Genomic DNA, 23,317 nt, shown 5'->3' with positions numbered 1-23,317 from the left:
GATTTGGTGAAAATTTTATTCTTCTCATCTCTCTCACCTCTTCACATACAACCATTTTCATCTTTACGGGCCTCAACTTTAAATCCATCGGCTAAGACATCTGGAAGGGCAGGCAGGGAGTAAAATTAGAAGATCGGAGCTGTACATTGGAAAAGTTGGAAGATACCTCAGGCGCGCATATGTTGTTCCAAAATCGAAGTGGTAAACACAATGAAGCTCTGTTGCCCAAATCCTGTTCGATAAAATGTCAATTCCTCCCTGTTTTTTATTTTTTTCTGTGAATCTCCTTTAATGTTAGCTAAGAATGTTGCAGAATCCATCAGTTGAATGAAATCAGATTTATACTACATTGCAACTGTAACAAACTGTTAGTGGAAGCTACCATTTTTCAGGGTCGGTATATGCAGCTATGCACCTCTCATTTTTTTAATCTTAATTAGCAAAACCAACCAATTCCATTTAGAGAATGGTATTTCCGGTAAGGATATGTGGAGAGTGCATTGGTGGATTCTGAAGAAGAAAAAAAGGATGTGTGCTGCATTTGTTGGTTTATCAGAAAGTAATCATTGTCGTATATAAAATCTATTAAGATATCCTCATCAACTACTGAATGCATGCCCTCCCATTGCTTCCACTTGCCCTGGTCCCCAAAGTTTTCATCTTTTTAAGGGTGGCCCGGCATTCTATTAAAAAATGATGGTACCTCTATGACTACACTGCACTTTCATTTCAGAAGACTTAGGTTTTTGGTTAGATGATTAGATAACTTGGCATTTCCTCATGCTAAGAGTACTTTCAGAGCAAAATCTGACTCGTGCCTTTAGCATTTTAAGAAGTTTAATAGAAAACTATGAACTAATCTGGAATTATTAGCACAATGAATCCAAGGTAGCTAGGTTAATAACATGTACAAAATCTTGATCATTATACATTTGCTAATTTGCCAGTAATGATCAGTCAATAGATACAGAAGTGACAAAAAAGATATTAGTGTTGTAGAGGTGACCTTTGCTGCCTTTTGGCTTTGCCACAAAGGTGGTCCTCCGGCTAAGTGCATATTTCACCCAACGCTATCACTTATATGACTATTACTTTTTTCTATGTTAAATTCTATGTAATACTTGCATCTTTATAGCTTTTTTCTGTTTTAAATTGTATGTGTAATCAGTACGCGAGTTGCTTGAAATATATAGTATAACAGTTGTACTAATTGTCTTCTGCACTTGATCAGTCTATTATAGTGCAAATTTTGAGCCCAAAAAAGGTGACTTTTAGATTAATAAGACAGAGACATGGATGCACTTGGGTTGAAGTTTTTTGACATGTTCATAAGGATCTTCATGGGCAGGATTAGAAGCTAGGGGACTTTTCTGTCATTCGTTTTTTTCAATTACCTATGCCATCAGTTGCATGCCTTTCTAAAGAGATGACTTATAAAATTAATCACTACACACCAGAGATGTATGTATACTTTGATGGAAATTTAGTAAAATTCTTGAATTTCACCTTTCGTCTTCACGCTCATGTGTTTGTTTATCCGTTGACATTTCAGATTGACCTTAGGAATTTTGCGAAGACGCGAGCGCAGGAGTTGGTACAAAGAGCTTTGTTCTGTTATTAGGTAAATAAAATAGCTTCCAAAGAGCTTGCAAATTCTGTTTTTACTGATTGTTGAGAAATTTTGCATTTTGTTGATTTCCTTTATTTGCTAGCTGCTTGATTTAGTAGACTATAAATTCTTGAACTTGAAATTAGGGACTTGTAAGCCACGACCTGAGTTTAAAAAGTAGGCTGTTGGAAGCTCATTGGAGGACATTTATTTATATTAAAAGTATGGATAAAAGTTGGATGGATTTTCCAAGAACAAGTGAAAAGTACGAGACAGGACTTCAAATGTTTCTAAACTTCGCAATTTCTAGATCAAGTTGTGACGGAATGATTTTGTGTCCTTGCAAAGATTGCGGCATGGGTGTTTGTGTGACTAAAATGGAAGCACATGATCATTTGAAAGTGGTAGGATTTATCAAGGGTTATAATAATTGGATAGCACATGGAGAACTTTCAAACTACAATGAAGCCACATCTAATTCTAAAAATACATCAATTGGGGTTTCAAATGGGACTAATGACATGCAAGACTTGGTCCATGATGTATTTGGGATACCACATGGAACAAATGAATTGAATAGAGAAGGGGACATTCCTGTTTCAGAGGCTGAAAAATTTTACAAATTGATTGATGATTTTCAACAGGATTTGTACAATGGTTGCAAAAATTTCTCGAAGTTGTCTTTCATTATTCGTTTGCTTCACCTAAAATGCCTTGGTAAGATGAGTAACAAGATTTTTAATATGATTGTTGAGCTGTTGAGAGAAGCATTTCCGGAGGCCATGACTAATTTGCCTTCTTCTTACTATGAGGCTGAGAAATTGACGAATACATTGGGATTGGGTTATGAAAAGATCGATGCATGTCCTAATGATTGTTCTGTTTATTGGGGTAGTGCTGAAAAAAGAACTTCATGTGAAACATGTAACGAGCTTAGGTGGGTTGTTTCAGAAAATGATCCAACTAGGGAAAAAAGGAAAATTCCTCAAAAATTGTTGTGGCATTTTCCCTTAAAACCTGGATTACAAAGACTATTTATGTCTTCTAAAATTGCATCTCAAATGAGATGGCATGAGGAAAAACGTACAAAAGATGGTTGTATGAGACATCCAGCTGATTCTCCAGCTTGGCAAACTTTTGACCATCTACATCCAGAATTTGCTAAGGATTGTCGAAATGTTAGATTGGGGTTGGCATCTGACGGGTTTAATCTAGCTGATTCTCCAGCTTGGCAAACTTTTGACCATCTACATCCAAAATTTGTTCAGGATTGTCGAAATGTTAGATTGGGTTGGCATCTGACGGGTTTAATCTATTTAACAACATGAGTTCTACACACAGTACTTGGCCTGTGGTTTTAATACCATATAACTTACCTCCGTGGATGTGCATGAAGCAACCGTATTTCATGTTATCCTTGTTAATACCCGGACCATCCTCTCCTGGGAATAATATTGATGTTTATCTACAGCCTCTAGTTAAAGAACTAACCGAATTGTGGGATTTTGGCATTCAAACTTATGATGCATCCCAAAAAGAAAATTTACAACTGCATGCGGCTCTATTGTGGACCATTAGTGATTTTCCTGGATATACAATGTTATCTGGGTGGAGCACTAAAGGTGAATATGCTTGTCCTGTTTGTCACAAGTTCACTTATGCACGACGGTTGACTCATAGTTTCAAATATTGCTATATGGGTCATCGAAGATTCTTAGATAGTAAATATAAATTTAGAAAGCAAGTCCAATTCTTTGATGGCACCGAAGAATATGGAAAGCAACCACCTTTGCAAACTGGGGATATGATTGTGAGTGAATTGGGAGACTTGCAAATTAAATTTGAAAAACTTGTGAAAGGTAATCCGAATCTGCCTTTTAATTGGAAAAAGAGGAATATTTTCTTTGACTTGCCATATTGGAAAGATAATGTCTTAAGACACAATCTTGACTTCATGCACATTGAGAAAAATGTTTGTGAAAACATTTGGGGGACATTGCTGGATATTGAGGATAAAGCAAAGGACCATTATAATTCTCGCTGTGATTTGAGAGAAATGGGAATAAGAAAAGAGCTGCATTCCATTGAGACAGAACCTGGAAATGTGTACTTACCTCCATCTTTCTTTGCAATGGATAAAAAACAGAAAACTATGTTTTGCAATGTGCTAAAAAAGGTGAAAGTTTCAGATGGTTATGTAGCTAACGTCTCAAGATGCGTTCGAGTAAAACCACCAAGAATTTCGGGGCTTAAAAGTCATGATAATCATACCCTAATGCGGCAATTGATGCCTATAGCTTTGAGAAAGACTTTGCCAAAATCAGTGCGCTATCCTTTGATTCGATTGAGTAGATACTTCAGGCAGCTTTGTTCTAAAGTTATTTGTACTCAAGATGTGGTTCGTTTGGAAAGTGAAATTGCCGTTATACTCTGCGATCTTGAGAAATGCTTCCCACCAACCTTCTTCGATGTCATGGTGCATTTAGTTGTTCATTTGGCAACTGAAGTGAAATTAGGTGGCCCGGTGCATTATCATTGGATGTATCTCGTTGAGAGGTACTGCTTGTAATTCTCATTATGTCTTAAATGTTTATCACTCGATTTTGCTTTCTTTGATTTGTGGAACTAATTAGAGAGTTTGGAATGATGATACTTTAGGTACTTAGGAACATTAAAATCTTATGTTCGAAATAAAAGTAGGCCTGAAGGTTCGATTGCTCAAGGCTACTTGGTAGAAGAATGCATTAACTTTTGTTCATTGTATCTTGCGGACTATGTTGAGACAAAATTCAATCGTCCAAATAGAAATGAAGAAATACATAAGGAAATTGAAGATGGTTTAGATATATTCTGTGAATCAGGACATCCTTTGGGGAGGGGCAAGCCAACAGTCTTTGATGCTCATATCTTGAGTAAAGCACATCAGTATATTTTATTTAACTGTGATGCTATCACACCTTACATAGAGTAAGTTCAACTACAACTTGATGCATTAAAATTTTATTGTAGAATTGAATGTATGATTACAATATTGACTCATGTACTTCTAGGCAACATCGTAGATTGATAGAAGAAGAACATCCTCAAGTTCCACAACACCTAAAAGAGTGCTTGCACAGCAAAAATTTTGCTTGTTGGTTTGCTGAACATGTAAGTAAAATTCTGAATATTAAGTACAATTTGAATTGTAGGACTTCAAAAATAGTTTCATCTTCCTTTTTTTTTACAGATTGACAAGTTAGAACTTCCTCAAAATGTTTCGGTGTTGAGAGACTTGAGGTTCCTTGCTAAAGATCCAGATGTTGTTGGAATCCAACATGATAGGTACGTTGTTAATGGATTTCGGTTTCACACCAACGAAGTTGAGAAGAAAAGAAAAAACGCAGAATAGTGGTGTTACAGTCAATGCAACAACATCCAGTTTTGCAAGTATAAGGGATCAAAATCCAGTTTTGAGTGAACTAGTTTACTTCGGCGTCTTGAAAAATATGATTGAAGTAATTTACGGAGGTCGTCGGGTGGTGTTATTCGAATGTGATTGGATATCAAATGGTTCGAGAATGAAACAAGATGCTGATGGGTTTACTTTAGTCAATTTTGCAAACGTGAGGCCTCATGTTGAGCCATTTATACTCGCTTCACAAGCATCACAAGTTTTATATGTGGAAGATCCAACTGATAAGGATTGGCAAGTGGTTATCTCTACCACTGCAAGAGCTGGATATAACATGGGCACAACCATGGATGTTGAGACATATTTGCAAAGTGATGTTGGCAATCCTGTTGCTGAGAATGAAAATGAGGAAATTAGTTGGGTTCGTGAGGATGGACTTGGGATTGAAGTTGATTTGTCCCAATATAATCTGATTTAGAATCTTTTATAGCTTTAAAGCTTACTGGCCATATTCTTCTCTATTTCAAATGCTAGGCCGAGGCTTTATTTCCTTTTGTCGATGGGTTTTGCATTTTTTTTTGTATTTTACTAATATGACCGACATTCTTAGTTTTGAAGGCCACTGTCAAAAACTGTGAGGTTTAATGTGCTGAAGATGATTCCAGCAGGCGACTCCTGGGGTATTAGTTAAAACTTGTGTATTAGTTTGCCTCTTCAAGGCTTAAATTTTTTATACTCCCATGGACCAGTCTTATTCATAAAAATGGTATTGGAATGATTTTTCTTTTAATGGCATGAGAACAATTGGCAACTGAGGCTATGATTTGGGGAGAACAATTGGCAACGTACGGAATTGCAACTCATGGTGTTTATTCAAGCATCTGCCATACACCATACATGGCCTAAATTCTAGTCTTGGTTATTATTTTTGATAATAAGAATAATCATTTCTTTGTTTTGTTGTTTAAACTTTTGAGTGGAAGATATAATGCAATTTTTGCAAATCAATTCAGACCAAACATAAAACAACCCAACTTTTCAAGGAACCCATTACTAGTTTTAAGAGCCCAATGGGCTGGATAAATACTGGTCATTATTTTATAAGCAATTCCATTAATTGTAAGCTATAATATTAATCTAGTGAATCATTATATTATGGCCAATTCTTTTTCCCAATAACCGAGGTCTAATTTTTTATCAATAGAAATATTTTGAAACTTTAATCTATAAATTTCTAAAATTATTTTTTAAACCAATAACGATACAAAAAGTTAATTCCGATAGAGCTTTCTGGTCCAACTGATCTTTGATCGAATGTAATCGGTTTAGTCGAAATTTTGGATTATCCATCAAAGTGACTGGAGGCACGATCGAACCAATCAAGCATGATCGGATCGATCAAACCGATCATACTGATCAAACGTTGTTATTGCACATTCTGTATCCTCCATAACTAATCTTTGATTGAAGGTTGTTCAGTTTAATTGAATTTTTGGATTAACCATTAAACAAGACTAGAGACACGATCGAACTGATCAAACCGATCATTCCGAACTTGGATTGTTATTGCATATTATGTCCACTCCATAACTGATATTTGATCGAGTTTAATCGGTTTAGTCGAAATTTTGGATTAACCGCCCAACTTTGAATATATATATATATATATATGTTCAATCAATGCTTTGTAATTGTTTAACAGCTTCTAATTGACACAAAGTTGAACGGCAATTGCTTTGGAATTGAAAACATTGAATATATATATATGTATATATATATGTTCAATCAATGCGTTGTAAGTGTAAGCCTAAGGTTTATCAGTGAAAAGTTCAATTTTAAGATCTTGTAAGTGTTTAACAGCTTCTAATTAACACAAAGTTGAACGGCAATTGCTTTGGAATTGAAAACATTGAATATATATATATGTTCAATCAATTCTAATCCCAATGTTTATCAGTGGAAAGTTCATGTATTCACAAGTTAATTTTCTTGTTCCATAAACTAATTCGATCCTTCTAATGGCTTGTTAGACTACAAGCCGTACATAACTGCTAGCAGCATAAAATAAATTGAGTACCGAAAACATTTTGATTAAAAAATGTTTTTTGTTAGCTTCTCAAAATTTTTAATTATTTTTATATTTTTAGTTGTTATATAGCTTTAACAAAATTTTTAGTTGTTATATTATATTGTATATAGCTTTAACAAAATTTTTACCCTTTATATTTTTAGTTGTTATATTATATTGTATATAACTTTAACCAAATTTTTATTTGTTATATTTTTAGTTGTTATATAGCTTTAACAAATTTTTAGTTGTTATATTGTATTGTATATAGCTTTAACAAAATTTTTAGCCTTTATATTTTTAGTTGTTATATTATATTGTATATAGCTTTAACCAAATTTTTATTTGTTATATTTTTAGTTGTTATATAGTTTTAACAAATTTTTTAGTTGTTATATTGTATTGTATATAGCTTTAACAAAATTTTTAGCCTTTATATTTTTAGTTGTTATATTATATTGTATATAACTTTAACCAAATTTTTAGTTGTTATATTATATTGTATATAGCTTTAACAAAATTTTTAGCCTTTATATTTTTAGTTGTTATATTATATTGTATATAACTTTAACCAAATTTTTAGTTGTTATATTATATTGTATATAGCTTTAACAAAATTTTTAGCCTTTATATTTTTAGTTATTATATTATATTGTATATAACTTTAACCAAATTTTTAGTTGTTATATAGCTTTAACAAAATTTTGCCCAAACACACAAAAATCGTCATTAGTAGCGCGGCAAATTGAAAAATTCAAAAGGCTTGACTAATTTACTTTGGCGTCATTAGTACCGCCAATATTTCAGACATCTTCTCCCTCTCTCGTTGTCCTCTCTCTCTGTTTCAAGCTCACACCACCAATTTGGGTAAACCCGTCCACGAACTCGCACCCATTTGGGTAACTTTGTTGAGCTCGCACCAGGAAAATCCCTAATTCGGCTGTTGCATTGGCTTGGTGGCAAGAAATCAGAAATTAGGGTTTCAAAGCTTGGGTGGTGGGTGGAATTCAAATCTTGAAGTTTGGGGAAACCGAGAAGTTAGGGATTCAAGCCATAGTTTGAGGTAATTTCAGTATTTTGTGTCTAATTTTGCATTGCATGGTAGACATGTTCTTGTACACCTTCTCCGTTTCTGACAAGCACCTTCTCCGTTTCTGAGAAGCACATTTCTAGGTAGAGTGTGTGCTTTCGGGTGTGGTGGTGGTGTGAAAAATCCAGGGTCTGTGATGACTTGGGGAGGTATTCACCTCTTGCAAGCAGGTGAGCCTGGTCGAATGGAGACTGCTACTGTGAACTGAATGTACAATTTCAACCATCTGCTTTTGGTGGTGGGTTCTGGTTTCAATTGAGTTCTTCATTAACTGGTCCTGTCTAAACATGAATTAATGACCTATATACTTATTACCTTTAGAAAACAATCACTGTGCTACTGAATACGATGGTTTCTGATTTGAGTTGATTGATAGTGTTTCATTGTTTGTGAGGAATGACAAAGTTCATAAAAATCCTAAACTGTGTCTCATGAATTGTTAATGGCCATCTCGTTATGCACAACACTTGGGTAAAGTATTATACCATTGACTAACCGCCCATGTCCCATGTATATTCTTGCTATCACTTGAGCATGTAGCTTTCATTTAATTTCTAATTACTTGCTGCATTGAATCGTATATTCTCCATTTGTTTCTTTGTTCTGTTGACAGCTCCATGGTCTTCCCCTGGTTTATTCTTGAAGAATGCCATTTGTTACTTGTCATGCCAGTTTATTGTTCAAGTAGTACTTCTTTATAATAGCATTTGTAAGTTAAAGAAACTATAGGTAGAGTGTTTGCTTCAATAGTACTAGGTAGCCTAAGTTTCAACAGTAAGACAGACTCTTGCAGTAGCATATGGTAGTTAGAACTGTTTGGAACCAAGAAAATTACTTGAAGGCAAATGATTAACTTGCACTATAGAGATGGCCAATTAAGTCATCAGCTGAAATGGTCATATTGGTTGCAGGGTAGTCATTTGTTCCGGCAAAAGATCTTTTATACAACTTCCTTTTCTGTCTTAATAATAATAATGTCCTGTGTGTTTACTCAAACAGCATTTCGTCACAAAGTTACAGAGACATGTTGTCTTCCTTGAGAGATTGGAATAGGAAGTGGTATAAAAGATCTATGGTCTTTTTATCCCAACAACTGAGGACAAAAGTAAAAAAAAAAAAAACATGAAACGAAAAGATGCATCCTAACTAAGGCTTGACATTCAAATGTACAACTGATGAAGAAGATCAATTCTTCCCTCTATTGGCCTACTTGTCATGCCAGTTTATTGTTCAAGTAGTACTTCTTTATAATAGCATTTGTAAGTTAAAGAAACTATAGGTAGAGTGTTTGCTTCAATAAATTTTAAACATTTACATTTGTCCCTTTCTTCACCCAAAAAATATATATATGGTGGTGGGCCTGGTATGAAATAAATGATGAATTATGCAGGTATGGCCCGTAGAGGTCGAAAATGTAAGCGCACTGCAAATGGATTGAGAGATGAACCAATTGAGCAACCTCCCTCATGTCATGAAACAAGGCAGCAGCCTCCACTTGGAACAAGTCATGAAAATGTAATTGAACAAGTGCAAGGAGAAGTTGCTCGGGCATCTCAATCTCCAATTCAAAATTCTACATTGGGAATAATGCATGAATCAGGTGATCAAGTTACTCAACAAGCTGATGGAGGTTCGCAGTCGCATGAGCAATGCCAGATCTCTCCAATTCAACAATCTCCACTTGGAACAAGGCATGAACCAACTGAAGAAAATCCAAATCAGGATTCTCAAGGTCCACATTCCAGTGACACCACATTTATGTCATGCAACTCGGACAATGCAGGTATTACTAACTGTTTTAAACCAATTCTAGAAGTGCAATTTTATTTTCATAACTTGCACCTTTTTCTTATTTTATACAGGAAAAGAAACTACAAATGATTCAAGTGAAGTACATCAGAAAACCCGAGACCCTACATTTATGAAAGAAATTTGGGGTCGGCCTAAGGAACTTCCACGGATTGAGATTAAACTCGATGATAATGGGATCCCAATAAGTGAGAAAACCTCTTTCTCTGAATTCTTGGGCAGTTTGGCTAGGAATAGTATGTATTGTCCAATAGATGTTGAAAGTTGGCTTAAAATGCCAAGGAAACTTAAAATGGACATGTTAGAAGTGATAAAGGTAATGGTAGCTTTTGTATTATGTATGCTTTGTACAAAAATTATTGTGAAGTTATGTTGATTTTCTTGTTGCTAACTACGTTTCAGGAAAGGTTTGCTTTGCCTATGGGACTGGAAGCTTGGACCTTAAGATCTATTGGCAAAAAATGGAGAAGCTGGAAGGCAGATTTAAAGGCTACGTATTTTGATCCTGCCGTGCCAAATGCTGAAGCTCGGTTTCAAAAGGACATAAGGGTACGGGAAGAGCAATGGATCAAACTTTGGGTTTATTGGAAAAGTGAAGAAGCAAAGGTACAAATCAACTACAACATTCTTCATAAAGTTGTGTTTATTCAATGCTGCAATCTTGCTTTTGATTTTGAAATTTAGAAACTAAGTGAGAGGAACAAGAAAGCTAGAGGGGAGAAGAAGATGAACCACACAACCGGAAAAAAGTCATTTGCTCATCTTCGGAACCACTTGGTGATACCTCATCAAATTTTTAGTTGCTAATTTTTTACTCGTACATGTTTCATTATGTTAGCTTGTTTTTTAATTATATGCTAATTGCTAAAACTATAATTAAAACGATTCAATTTCTTATAGGCCAAACAGTTGGGAAGACCTCCTACTAGAGTAGAAATGTTCAATAAGTTTTATACCCATGCCGATGGAACTCCATCAAGTACCATAGTTGCTGAGAATTTGGTAAGGATCCGAGAACACAAGCCTATCAATTCTACCATGGATGTTTTCAGGCAGGCTTTTGCAATAACAAGTGTTTTCCTTTATTATGTAGGAAAAAATGACTGAACTGAAAAATCAGCTTCCATCGGATTCGCAAGATCCAGTTGGTCGCAATGATATATTTGCCCAGGTGGTTGGGCAAGACAAACATGGTCATGTTCGCTTGTTTAGTGACGGTGTGAATCCAATGCACTTATGGGAAGACATTCCTAGTCGTAACACATGTTACCATATAAGTGTTCAACAACAGTCAACATTGGTCCGTTTGGAGGAAAGGCTTCAGCGACAAGATGATGAAATAGCCAGCTTGAAGAAAATCGTTTTAGTTCAACATGGAAGGGGCTCTCCAATTGACAGCCCGAGACATCCTTCATCGTCATCTAACAATGTGTCAAGCCATGCTCCATCGCGAGCCACGCGAGCCACGCGACCTATTCGAGTAAGTATTTACAACTTCTAAACTTTTACATTTGTAATCTGGAATTTGACATAAGTTTGATTCTTGTACTTGTTGGATCTTTACTAGGTAGGGAATATGGTTTCACTAAAAAGTTTGTTTGACCCAACAAAAATTATGGCAAAGGGATATTTACGGAGTCTGAATCCATTGGATGAGGTCGGAGGACAAGCTCTTGGGCCAAACTGGTGTGAAATACAGATACAAGTTGCAATGAGTCCACGTGAGCAATTGATTAGACCATATGATTTGCAACAAACGATTCAAGATACACTTGGTGCACCAGTTGCTTGGCCTTGTCATTTGGTGAGATATGCACTTAAATACAATGCAAATTTTCTGGAATTTTAGTTCTAGTTATGATGATCTAACGATCCTCTTGGTCTTTGTACACAGGTGGAACCAGCTGAAGAATGATGGGGACTTCATGGTTATGCCTGAGGACTCTCAACAAAATGGAAAGTTTGAAAGCTACTTCTACTTCTTTCAACTTGTTAGGGATGAGAGTCTTTTAGTTTGTGCATAAGAAAGTCTTTCAAGTTATTGTAAATGAGAATCTTTCGGTACTGGTTTGGGATTTTAGTACTTGCTTTTAGCACTTGTTTGCAATTTTAGTACTTGCTATGTTTGTACTTGTTATCGACTTTTAATTCAATGAATTATATTTGAGTATCGACTTCTTCTTTTTTACATTGCTATATGCATTCTGCTCTTTGGGATAATTTTACAAGTCCCTTGGGATTCTGGTTGATGGAATGTACAGCAGGGAGGACTAATTGCAGGTTGCTTCCATATAAAAAAAATCAGGGAAAATTCTCCTAGCAATTAAAAGTGTCAACATAGCTTAGCTTCGAAAAACACTAATAACAAATGGGCATATCGGCCAAAACATTGTAAATTCACATGGCTATGTGTCCTTAAAGCAATATATCCCAACAACTCAAGATACCTTCATAAATTGGATATCCTACTGATCCGCTATTGGTGTCCTAACACTATACAAACACTTTCGATTATCACAAAAAAAGGATTTTGTTGGCAGAGGAAATGATATAGCAGCATGGTTTTCCTGACACATTTGAATGCTGCTAAAGATTTGAGGCTATCTCCACATTGGAAGGGACAACACTCGCTCTGGGTGTGAGGATAGATAAAGTGTCAGGTTAGATTATTTATACTGACACCTTTAAATGACTCTAAAGGCCATTTTTCTTGTAGTGTGCAGATGGCTTCGAGAGAGGGATAAAAACACAGCTTTTTTTTTCATGCAAGGATGCTGACTAGAAGGCAAAGGAATAGATTAACATGCCTACACAATGAAGCTGGGAAATGGTGTGAGGCAGAACAAGAAATTGAAGAGGAAATATGCAGTTTCTACAACAAAGTTTACACATCTTCCCAGCCATCTGACATTGAAGTAGTTACTGAGGGTGTTCCTTGTACAGTTACAATGGAGATGAATGCAATGCTGATTAAACCAGTGGATGAAAGGGAAGTGAAGACTGCTTTATTCTCTATGCAACCAAATAAAGCTCCAGATCCTGATGGTATGTCCCCCCTTTTTTCCAAAGATACTGGAATATTTGTAAAAATGGCATTGTAATGGCTGTTCAAAGTTTTCTCACTGGTGGTCATTTACTTAAAGCTTTGAATGAAACAATTCTGACCCTGATTCCAAAAGTAGAAGCTCCTATCAATTTGTCCCAATATAGGCTTATATCTTTATGTAATGTCATTTATAGAGTCATTGCAAAGTGTTGGCAAACAGACTAAAAATGTCATTCCTAAATGTATTAGTTATGCCCAATCAGCTTTTGTACCTGATAGACATATCCTTGACAATGTCATTCTAGCCCAGGAAATGGTTCATTTCTTGAAAAATAAGAGAACAGGCAGAAATGGTTTTATGACCCTAAAACTTGACCTATCAAAGGCCTACGACAGGGTAGAATAGCAGTTTTTGGGGAGGATAATGATGAAAATGGGATTCTGTCCTATTTAGGTAAAGTGGATTTTAAACTGTGTAACTACTGCATCTTACTCCTTCAATGTTAATGGCCAAAAAGTGGGATATTTAAAACCTTCCAAAGGTATTAGACAGGGAGACCTCTTGTCCCCTTACCAGTTCCTTATCTGTGCTGAGGGGCTTTCAAATTTGATGCACCAAAGAATCAAAAACAAAGTCATAATAGGAGTCAAGGTGGAAAGGGGATGTCCAACCCTATCCCATCTACTTTTTGCTGATGATTTTTATTTTACTGCAAAGCTAGTACACAGGAAGCTGAACAAATGAAAAGGATGTTTGCTGTCTATGAAAGAGCTTCAGGACAGGCAATCAACTATGAAAAATCTGCTATTTTCTTTAGTGCAAACACAAGCAAAGATCTGAGAAAGACCATATTTGCTGAGTTGGGGAATATGAAGGAAGCTACAGATGGAAAGTACTTAGGACTACCTATGCTGATAAAGAGATCCAAGCAACAAGTATTTTGTCATATCAAATACAAGGTGAAAGAAAAATTGCAAGGATGGAAGAGGAATCTATTAAGCCCAGCAGGAAAGGAGGTTCTTATCAAATCTATGGCAATGGCACTCCCTACCTACACCATGTCCTGTTTCAAACTCCATAAAGTGCTGTGTAAGGATACAAGCAAGATGATAGCCAAATGCTGGTGGGGTAGTGGAGAAAGTGAAAGGAAGATACATTGGACTAGCTGGAAAAAGATGCCTCAGGTGAAAGCTAGGGGTGGGCTGGGGTTTAGAGATCTAGAGAAATTCAATGAAGCACTCTTGGCCAAGCAGCTCTGGAGAATGCTCACAAAACCAAATCTACTTGTAAACAAGGTGATGAAGGCCAATTATTTAACAAGAGCACAAAGCTGGGGTAACGACCCCCCAAAAGCAGTTTCTTGTATATGGAAAAGTATAATGGGGACTAGGAAACTGTTGAACAAAGGGATAGAGAAGAAAGTACGAGATGGAAAAACCATTGATATCTGGCAAGACAACTGGATACTAGGTAGTGCGGATGGAAGAATAAAAACTAGAAGGGATCCGGATTGCACAATCAGTAAAGCAGATGAACTGATGACAGATGAAGAATGGAGCCAGGAAATACTAAACAGATGGTTTATAGCAGTGGATATCCAAAAGATCAGGGCTATTCCTATAAGCATAACAGGCTGCCCAGATAGAATGTATTGGAGATACACCAAATCAGGTCCATTTACTATGAATTCAGCCTATGATGCAGCAATGGAAGAAGTCCAGAAATAATAGATGGGAAGGATGGACAAGGATGCAGCAAGCACGAGTTATGACCAAAAGAATTCAAACACCTGGAAGGGTGTGTGGACCCTACAGATGAAATACAAACTCAAACATTTCATCTGGAGGTGCCTACATCACAGCCTGCCAGTGAATGAACAAATAAACAAGAGAACAGGAAAAGGCGGCCCAGTGTGTAGATGTTGTGGGGAAGAAGTGGAGACACTAGAACATATGCTATTCTTCTACAACAATGCTGAAACCACCTGGAAGCTAGCACCACTACAATGGGACAGGTTGAAGGATATGAGAAGCAATTTTGTAAAATGGTGGGAAGGGATATTAGGAGCCAAAAAGAGGGAACAAGGACAGGAGCCATAACACTAACTGTAAATATCCTGTGGCAAATATGGAAAGCAAGAAACAGGAAAGTGTTTGATGAAAAAGTGCAGATCCAAGCAAGTCAGTGTAGAAAACTCTACTAGAGTAGGATGGGTATATAGAAGCCCAGAACAATATAGTTGGAGAGTTCATTCAACAAACAACCAACTCAAGCAGGGAGGAGAAATGGAATCCACCATCAGGAGGACTGATAAAGATCAACTCTGATGCTGCTTTTTAAAAAAATATGAAGAAGAGTGGAATAGGAGCAGTGGCTAGAAATACTGAAGAGAAACTGATGAAAGCATGGGCCAGAACTGAATTGAAAACAAGCGAGCCACTGGTGGAGGAATCAGCAGCAATTCAACTGGGAATGCAACTGGCTTGAGAAGCCAACTAGAGAGAAGTAGAGATCCAGTCTGATTGCAAGGAGGTGGTGGACATGATAAACAAGGAAAATGGAAAAGAAGCCAGAGTAGATATCATCCTTGAGGACATTGCAAACATGAGGTGTTTGTTTGACAAATGTACTTTCTCTTTTGTCCATAGAGCAGGGAACAAATGCGCACATAGTTTAGCAAAGTTTGCGGTCAAACTAACTAGAAATGTTGAATGGGAAGAGTGCTTTCCCATGTGGCTCCATGAGAGTACACAAAATGATTACAAAGGAAGAGATTCTGATGTATCAAATCTTGTAATATCAAGTTAATGAAATGAAAATCTGATGTTTGACAAAAAAAAAGTATAGTAAAAAAATAGAATTTCTAAAAGGTTGTAAAATTTTCAATTTGGTATTTTTTTAGTTAACTTTCTCCTCCTAAATCCCAAATTAAGTCGAATATACGAAAAAGACAAACTAAGTTGGGGTTTGTCTGGTTTTGTTTGTTACAAGATTTGGCATACACTCATACAATGTCAATAATCTACATGTGAATTTTGTTTACATATATCAAAATATGATAATTACATCAAAATTTATATAAGAAATACTAGCTCTTGTATGAATAACATCAGTGGATAAATTTTACTTAAACCAACCAAAGGTCTCTACCAGCCCCGATTTGGTATGTACAACTTCAAAAGCAACATATCATGACCAAATAAAATCAAACGGCGGCAACAAGCTCTAGGACAAAATGATTGACATTCTAAAGGCATTCTAAAATTTCTGCCATATAACTAAAATGTAAAAGTTTTTGAAGTTTTTCTAGAAGAATAAATTGTAACGATGTGATATATGTGAAGTAAAAATGTGACTGAAAAATGTGCAAGGAAAATTTTTTCACCAAAAATAGTAATTGAAACATGCTCTGCTACCTTGACCTTTTCAAACCTGCATCTTCGAACTTGAGCGGGCATTGGCATCTTCTTTATCTTTATAAACAATTCCAGCTTGATGCAATTATAAAGATGTTAGTTTACTTAATTTTTAAATTCACAATAATTTCTTTATTTTTAACCAATCTATAAATGAAGTGAAAAAATTCCCCCATCCACTCCCAGCTCCTTTAGTCCCATCCCTCTTCTGTTGGAAAAAAATTTACAAAGAAAAAACCTATAAATGAAGTGAAATTTGCAGATTCCAGTATGACTCACGCCATCTAGCATTAAAGGAAGTTGATTTTCTTTTCCTTTTTTCTTTTGTTTTGGTAGTAAGTCCAACTAAGTTGACTAAAACAGCTAAAATTTGCTGCTTAGGAAAAAACCAAATTCCAAAACAACATTATTCGCCAATAAGAAGGTAAAAGGATCCCAAAAAGAAATAGTAACAGTACATTATTAGGGGTACTACTGCCAAGTTGACTTGACCAAATACATTACATACAGATCCATCTTTTTTTTTTGGAGGGATACATATCCCATCTTTACTGGCAACTTGGAGCAGCATATTACATATTTAAAATTGCGAGACTTATATTCCTGTGATTAGCATTTGGCAATTTGGAAAGCCAATTATTGGGAAAAAGTTCTTATTAATCACAATGTACGTTTTCTAACCAACTTTTCATTTTTCTATCTCACATACATTAAATTATAAAAAATAAATATATATATACGGGTAAAAAGTAGAAAAGATATTTCAAATAACCATAAATCCAAATGAGAAATTACTTTTCTAAATGTGTTGAGAATAGCAAAAATGTAAAAACCTTAAAACCGTTGTGCTCTAGTTTGATTATGATCATATTTGGAAATTCTCGAGAATCATTGCTACCAAACAAAATCAACCTTAAATTCAAAGATGAGCATTTTTTGTTCGTGATATTGTTGTATCACACATTCTAATAGATGTATATTAAACAATTATGAAACCACTAATTCACGCCATTTTTTGTGTGTAATTTACTAGTAACTTCCCTATGGTTTAACACATTATCACATGACCTCCCTAACGTTTAAAATATTCACATAATCCCTTGTGACTTTATGTAAAGTGGATATTTGATAGAAAAAGCAACCTAGACAAGGTTGTTAGTTGAAATATCATTATTTCTCTTACTTAAGTGCCAATCCAAATGAGAGTCTAAATAGTATAGATATATGAAAAACTATAGGAGAATTAAGTGAATTTTTATTAAAAAAAAAAAACTATAAGGAGGTTAAATGGATATTATAATTTCACCATATAAGTTTTTAGAGTGTGTGAGGATCAATTTCTGTAACATGAGATACTTTCTCTCCATTTTTCACTTTACATAAAGCTATAGAAAGTTATGTGGACATTTTGAAACGTTAAGAAAATCATGTGCCAATATGCAAAACTATGGGGGACTATTTTTTTTTTTGGTGTACAAAAGGAATCAAAATAATCAAGTATAAGGAAAATTTTTCACCTAACGGATCATTTTGCAGTGTTCACTCGCTAGTGTTTGTCTAAATCGCTCGGTCTTGGTTGCATAATTTTACACATAACACTTGATTAGTAAATAGGATATCAGAGGAATAAGAAAGGAGTATCTTAAAAACAACACAAGCACTTATACTTTTACCTGGCTTGCTGTTCTAGATTGTGTTTAGTTAATGGCTTTTATCTAGTGCAACTCCTACATTTTCATATGGTTCTGATAATTGTAATTTAGAATTAATAATTGTAATTTAGAATTAAGTTTAGGACTATCATAAATGCAAAGATTGTAAGTAGTATGAAAATAGTAACTTCTGATTGTAATGTGGAAAACTGAAAGAACGGGAATGAGCAAAAATCGAAAGAGTTCTGAGGAAGTCCAAACTAAAAGAGGGTAGTGGGCCGGGAGGTTTTTCTTTTGTTTAGTGCTGGTTATTATTGTACTATCTACTATATTGTGGTGATCTTAATTTTAGATGGATCAAACTTTTAAGTTTCAGCTAAAATTCATGTAAGAAGGAAGCTATCTATAAAAACTTCAAAGATTCTATGAAAAGCTATCTATGTTTGATGCATAACTAATTAATACTACTATGTAACAATGATCATCTAGAAAGTTTTTGCTCGAGTTCCTAGTGTTTCAAAGTACATACATTATAGATAAACAAAAGAATGAAAAGAGGTTTGGACAAATAAAACTACATGTGACACCCTGCAAGAAGGAGGGTTTTCTTTTATATATATCTTTGTTGGCCGAGCGGAGGAGCACAGCTTTTAAACTTGGAAAAGAAGAAAAAAAGTTTTGCACAAAGTGAAAGGGCCAAATCCAGCCAGTTCTTGGCCAGATTGCTGGCCGGATTGTTGTTGGTTTTTGAAAAAAAAAAAAAGGATTTCGTCTCTGCCTTGAATCCGGCCGGATTGTGACGTGGCATGTCGGCCATCACCTTTGACCAGCTAATTTTTCTTCCTTCTTATCCTGTTTTTGGCCAAAATATCTTCATTTTTGCTCCTTGCTCAACCGAGCTTCATAGAGAGAAAAGAGAGAAAGTCCTTCAATTTTCTAACTTCAATTTCTTGCTCAATCTTGCGATTTCACCGTTAGTTTTTCAATCTATTCCATACAAGTGCTCTCTAAGGAGGTTTGAAGCTATTGATGGAGTTGTTTTGGAGGTGGAAGTTCTAAGCTACCATTTTCTTGAGGTGTGAAGGTATCTTGCTAAGAACTTCTTATCTACTTCAATTGATTGTTAATTGGTGGATTAGAGATGTTGTATATACTATTTTGTGGAAGATTTCATGGGTTAAAGGAGTTTATGGTGAATTTCTGATTTATTAGTGAATTTTCTGATTATATGTGATAATTGTTGTTTGGCCATTGAACGATAGTTTGGTTGGGTATAAGGTGAAGTTTATTTGTGCTAGATATGATTTCCTACGGAAAATTTCCGCTTGTGGGGGTTAATTCCAGTTTTAGGGTTTAATTTGGGACTTTTATTGGTTGATCATTGGAGCTCTCAATTGATTAAGATTGAAGGGGTATTTGTGACCCTTATTAAGAGTGTTTGATGGTCTATGATGTATATGTGTAAGTGTGGTTAATTGCTATGCGAATTGGTATTTGATTGTAGGGTGAAAGTGAAGTGATTAAGGGGACATGCTGTCCGATCTTTGAGAGAGCTTGATTGCTTTGGGTTTGTGATTTAGGGTTTGGATTTGAGCAAGGCAATGATGTATGATGGATGGTTCATGAACCGTGGAGGTGAGTGACCTCATACTATTTCCAAAGCTATTTATGAACCGTTTCCTGCTTTATTTACTCGATTTCATATCATGCATGCTTGCATGTGAGTTCATGACATGATTTGGCTTCAATGAGTTCTTGGGAAGTCTTGTGCTGAACACCAACGTCTCCACCACTGTTTACTGTTCATCTGGAGCACCAACAGGCTCCCTCTTACTGTTTAACGTTAAATGATCTATTTGAGCGTTGGAGATTTAAGTACAATGATTTCACTGGCTCATGAGAGCAATAAACGTACATTTGATTACTGATACATGACATCATTGAAATGAACTATTAAGAAACTGATTTGAGAACTGCTTTTACTGGATACTCGCTGAGCTTCTAGCTCACCCCAAAACTATTTTATTCCCCTCCACAGGTCTCGAGGCGACGGAAGTTTTTGTATTAACGTTCTCCATGTGAATGGTTGGAATATCTCCTGTACCGTTGAAGTTTTAGTTCTACTTTGTGTAATATTTGGGACTGCGATTGTACTTGTAATTATGTGAGAATTGAGACCCTTTGTCTTATTCGGGAAATTAGTATTGCTTTTATCTCTTGAGCTTTTAGTGTGTAGTGCAATTGAGAAGTATTCGCTTCACTTATGTTATGTAAAGTTGTGGAACATTAGATGTATATTTAAGATTTATATTGTAATTTAATTGAGGACTGTAGTAAACGACTGAGTCCCGGCGAGAGCTGGGCAGGCGGTCCGCCGAACCCTTTGGTTCGCCCTAGGGGGAGGTGGGGCTGTCACAGTTGGTATCAGAGCTAAGGTTTCCGATCCCTGTAGTGTATCCTAGACTTGAAGTTTAGGATGCCGGACTGTGGGCCTAGTTTGAAATGTGATTTCTTGTAGGACTGAAACTCAGACAAGTAAGTGTTGTTTGACTCTTGGTGCTTGTTAGGAATGTTTGAGTGACTTTTGAGGACTTGGAAAAGAAGAAAAAATTTTTGCACAAAGTGAAAGGGCCAAATCCGGCCGGATTGCTGGCCGGATTGTTGTTGGTTTTTGAAAAAAAAAAAAAAAAGATTTCGTCTCTGCCTTGAATCTAGCCGGAATCTGGCCATTGTGACGTGGCATATCGGCCATCACCTTTGACCAGCTAATTTTTCTTCCTTCTTATCCTGCTTTTGGCCAAAATATCTTCATTTTTGCTCCTTGCTCAACCGAGCTTCATAGAGAGAAAAGAGAGAAAGTCCTTCAATTTTATAACTTCAATTTCTTGCTCAATCTTGCGATTTCACCGTTAGTTTTTCAATCTATTCCATACAAGTGCTCTCTAAGGAGGTTTGAAGCTATTGATGGAGTTGTTTTGGAGGTGGAAGTTCTAAGCTACCATTTTCTTGAGGTGTGAAGGTATCTTGTTAAGAACTTCTTATCTACTTCAATTGATTGTTAATTGGTGGATTAGAGATGTTGTATATACTATTTTGTGGAAGATTTCATGGGTTAAAGGAGTTTATGGTGAATTTCTGATTTATTAGTGAATTTTCTGATTATATGTGATAATTGTTGTTTGGCCATTGAATGATAGTTTGGTTGGGTATAAGGTGAAGTTTATTTGTGCTAGATATGATTTCCTACGGAAAATTTCCGCTTGTGGGGGTTAATTCCAGTTTTAGGGTTTAATTTGGGACTTTTATTGGTTGATCATTGGAGCTCTCATTTGATTAAGATTGAAGGGGTATTTGTGACCCTTATCAAGAGTGTTTGATGGTCTATGATGTATATGTGTAAGCGTGGTTAATTGCTATGCGAATTGGTATTTGATTGTAGGGTGAAAGTGAAGTGATTAAGGGGACATGCTGTCCGATCTTTGAGAGGGCTTGATTGCTTTGGGTTTGTGATTTAGGGTTTGGATTTGAGCAAGGCAATGATGTATGATGGATGGTTCATGAACCGTGGAGGTGAGTGACCTCATACTATTTCCAAAGCTATTTATGAACCGTTTCCTGCTTTATTTACTCGATTTCATATTATGCGTGCTTGCATGTGAGTTCATGACATGATTTGGCTTCAATGAGTTCTTGGGAAGTCTTGTGCTGAACACCAACGTCTCCACCACTATTTACTGTTCATCTGGAGCACCAACGGGCTCCCTCTTACTGTTTAACGTTAAATGATCTATTTGAGCGTTGGAGATTTAAGTACAATGATTTCACTGGCTCATGAGAGCAATAAACGTACATTTGATTACTGATACATGACATCATTGAAATGAACTATTGAGAAACTGATTTGAGGACTGCTTTTACTGGTTACTCGCTGAGTTTTTAGCTCACCCTAAAACTGTTTTATTCCCCTCCACAGGTCTCGAGGCGACGGAAGTTTTTGTATTAACGTTCTCCATGTGAATGGTTGGAATATCTCCTGTACCGTTGAAGTTTTAGTTCTACTTTGTGTAATATTTGGGACTACGATTGTACTTGTAATTATGTGAGAACTGAGACCCTTTGTCTTATTCGGGAAATTAGTATTGCTTTTATCTCTTGAGCTTTTAGTGTGTAGTGCAATTGAGAAGTATTCGCTTCACTTATGTTATGTAAAGGTGTGGAACATTTGATGTATATTTGAGATTTATATTGTAATTTAATAGAGGACTGTAGTAAACGACTGAGTCCCGGCGAGAGTTGGGCAGGCGGTCCGCCGAATCCTTTGGTTCGCCCTAGGGGGAGGTGGGGCTGTCACACTACACATGATATCAGTATCACCAAAATCGCAATGTAAGTGATAGGATATCTTCACTAAAAAAAGAAAAAAAAGTAGTCAAATTTTTTCCGTTTAGAATAATCCATGCTTCTCTAGTTAATTTCTATGCAATCTATATTTCTAGTCAAATAAAAAAATTTCATGTTTAATTTATGCCAAATATTAACACTTACATCCATATACATAGACCGAACATAAAGGAATTGCTATTGCCTGTGGATCATCTAATTTAGAAATTTGTAAACAACTAAACAAGAAAAAAAACTGCAAGTTCCGGTTAAGATGCGTTCTTTTCCTATGAAAACCATAGTGCGGTGGTAATAAATCCATGCGTGTTTTTATGATAAGAATTCCACTATATTTTAATGAATTGAAATATTATAGAAATTAAAGATTAAAAACAGCAAAAAAAGAAGAAGAAGAAGAAAACAATTGAACCCTCCTCATTATGATTATAGCCCTTTTTTAATAATTTATTTAAGGAGAAACATTTCTTTATTTGGACTTCCAATTTAAACCCTACAACTCACATGAATTTTCTTGTAAATATACCATCTTTTTTTCTCCTAATCCCTTATTTCCTACTACATATAAGTAGTTGCGCATTTTAGTATTCACCAAATTTTGCACGTTTTCGTTTCCCCTCTTAGGCTTAAGAGTTTTGTACTTCTTCCGTTTTCCCTCTTGTGCTTGGTGCACTTGTACCTTTTTGCTTAGTGCAACTTAAGTCTTCCCCTTTTATTCGCTTGATGCAATGCCTGATGCAATGTAGCATGTGTATGATAAGCAATAATATATATATACATTTGATGGTCCTTTGGTATGCCGTTTTGCTATTTATGTTTGATTTTTCTTATTCA

The 23,317-nt window shown here is 35.7% G+C and overlaps 1 protein-coding gene across 1 annotated transcript; it reads left to right on the top strand.

Annotated features, from left to right (window-relative positions):
• Positions 1–1,965: 1,965 nt before the first annotated feature.
• Positions 1,966–5,481, top strand: LOC113737066 (uncharacterized). Its single transcript, XM_072083982.1, has 6 exons — positions 1,966–2,889; positions 3,006–4,165; positions 4,268–4,576; positions 4,660–4,759; positions 4,839–4,933; positions 5,031–5,481. The coding sequence occupies exons 1-6, from the start codon at positions 1,966–1,968 to the stop codon at positions 5,479–5,481; spliced, it is 3,039 nt and encodes a 1,012-aa protein (XP_071940083.1).
• Positions 5,482–23,317: the final 17,836 nt, after the last annotated feature.

This window comes from Coffea arabica, chromosome 1c (genome assembly GCF_036785885.1).
Source record: "Coffea arabica cultivar ET-39 chromosome 1c, Coffea Arabica ET-39 HiFi, whole genome shotgun sequence".
In the NCBI taxonomy this organism is placed as follows: Eukaryota; Viridiplantae; Streptophyta; class Magnoliopsida; order Gentianales; family Rubiaceae; genus Coffea; species Coffea arabica.
This window is presented reverse-complemented; position numbering and strand designations above follow the sequence as displayed.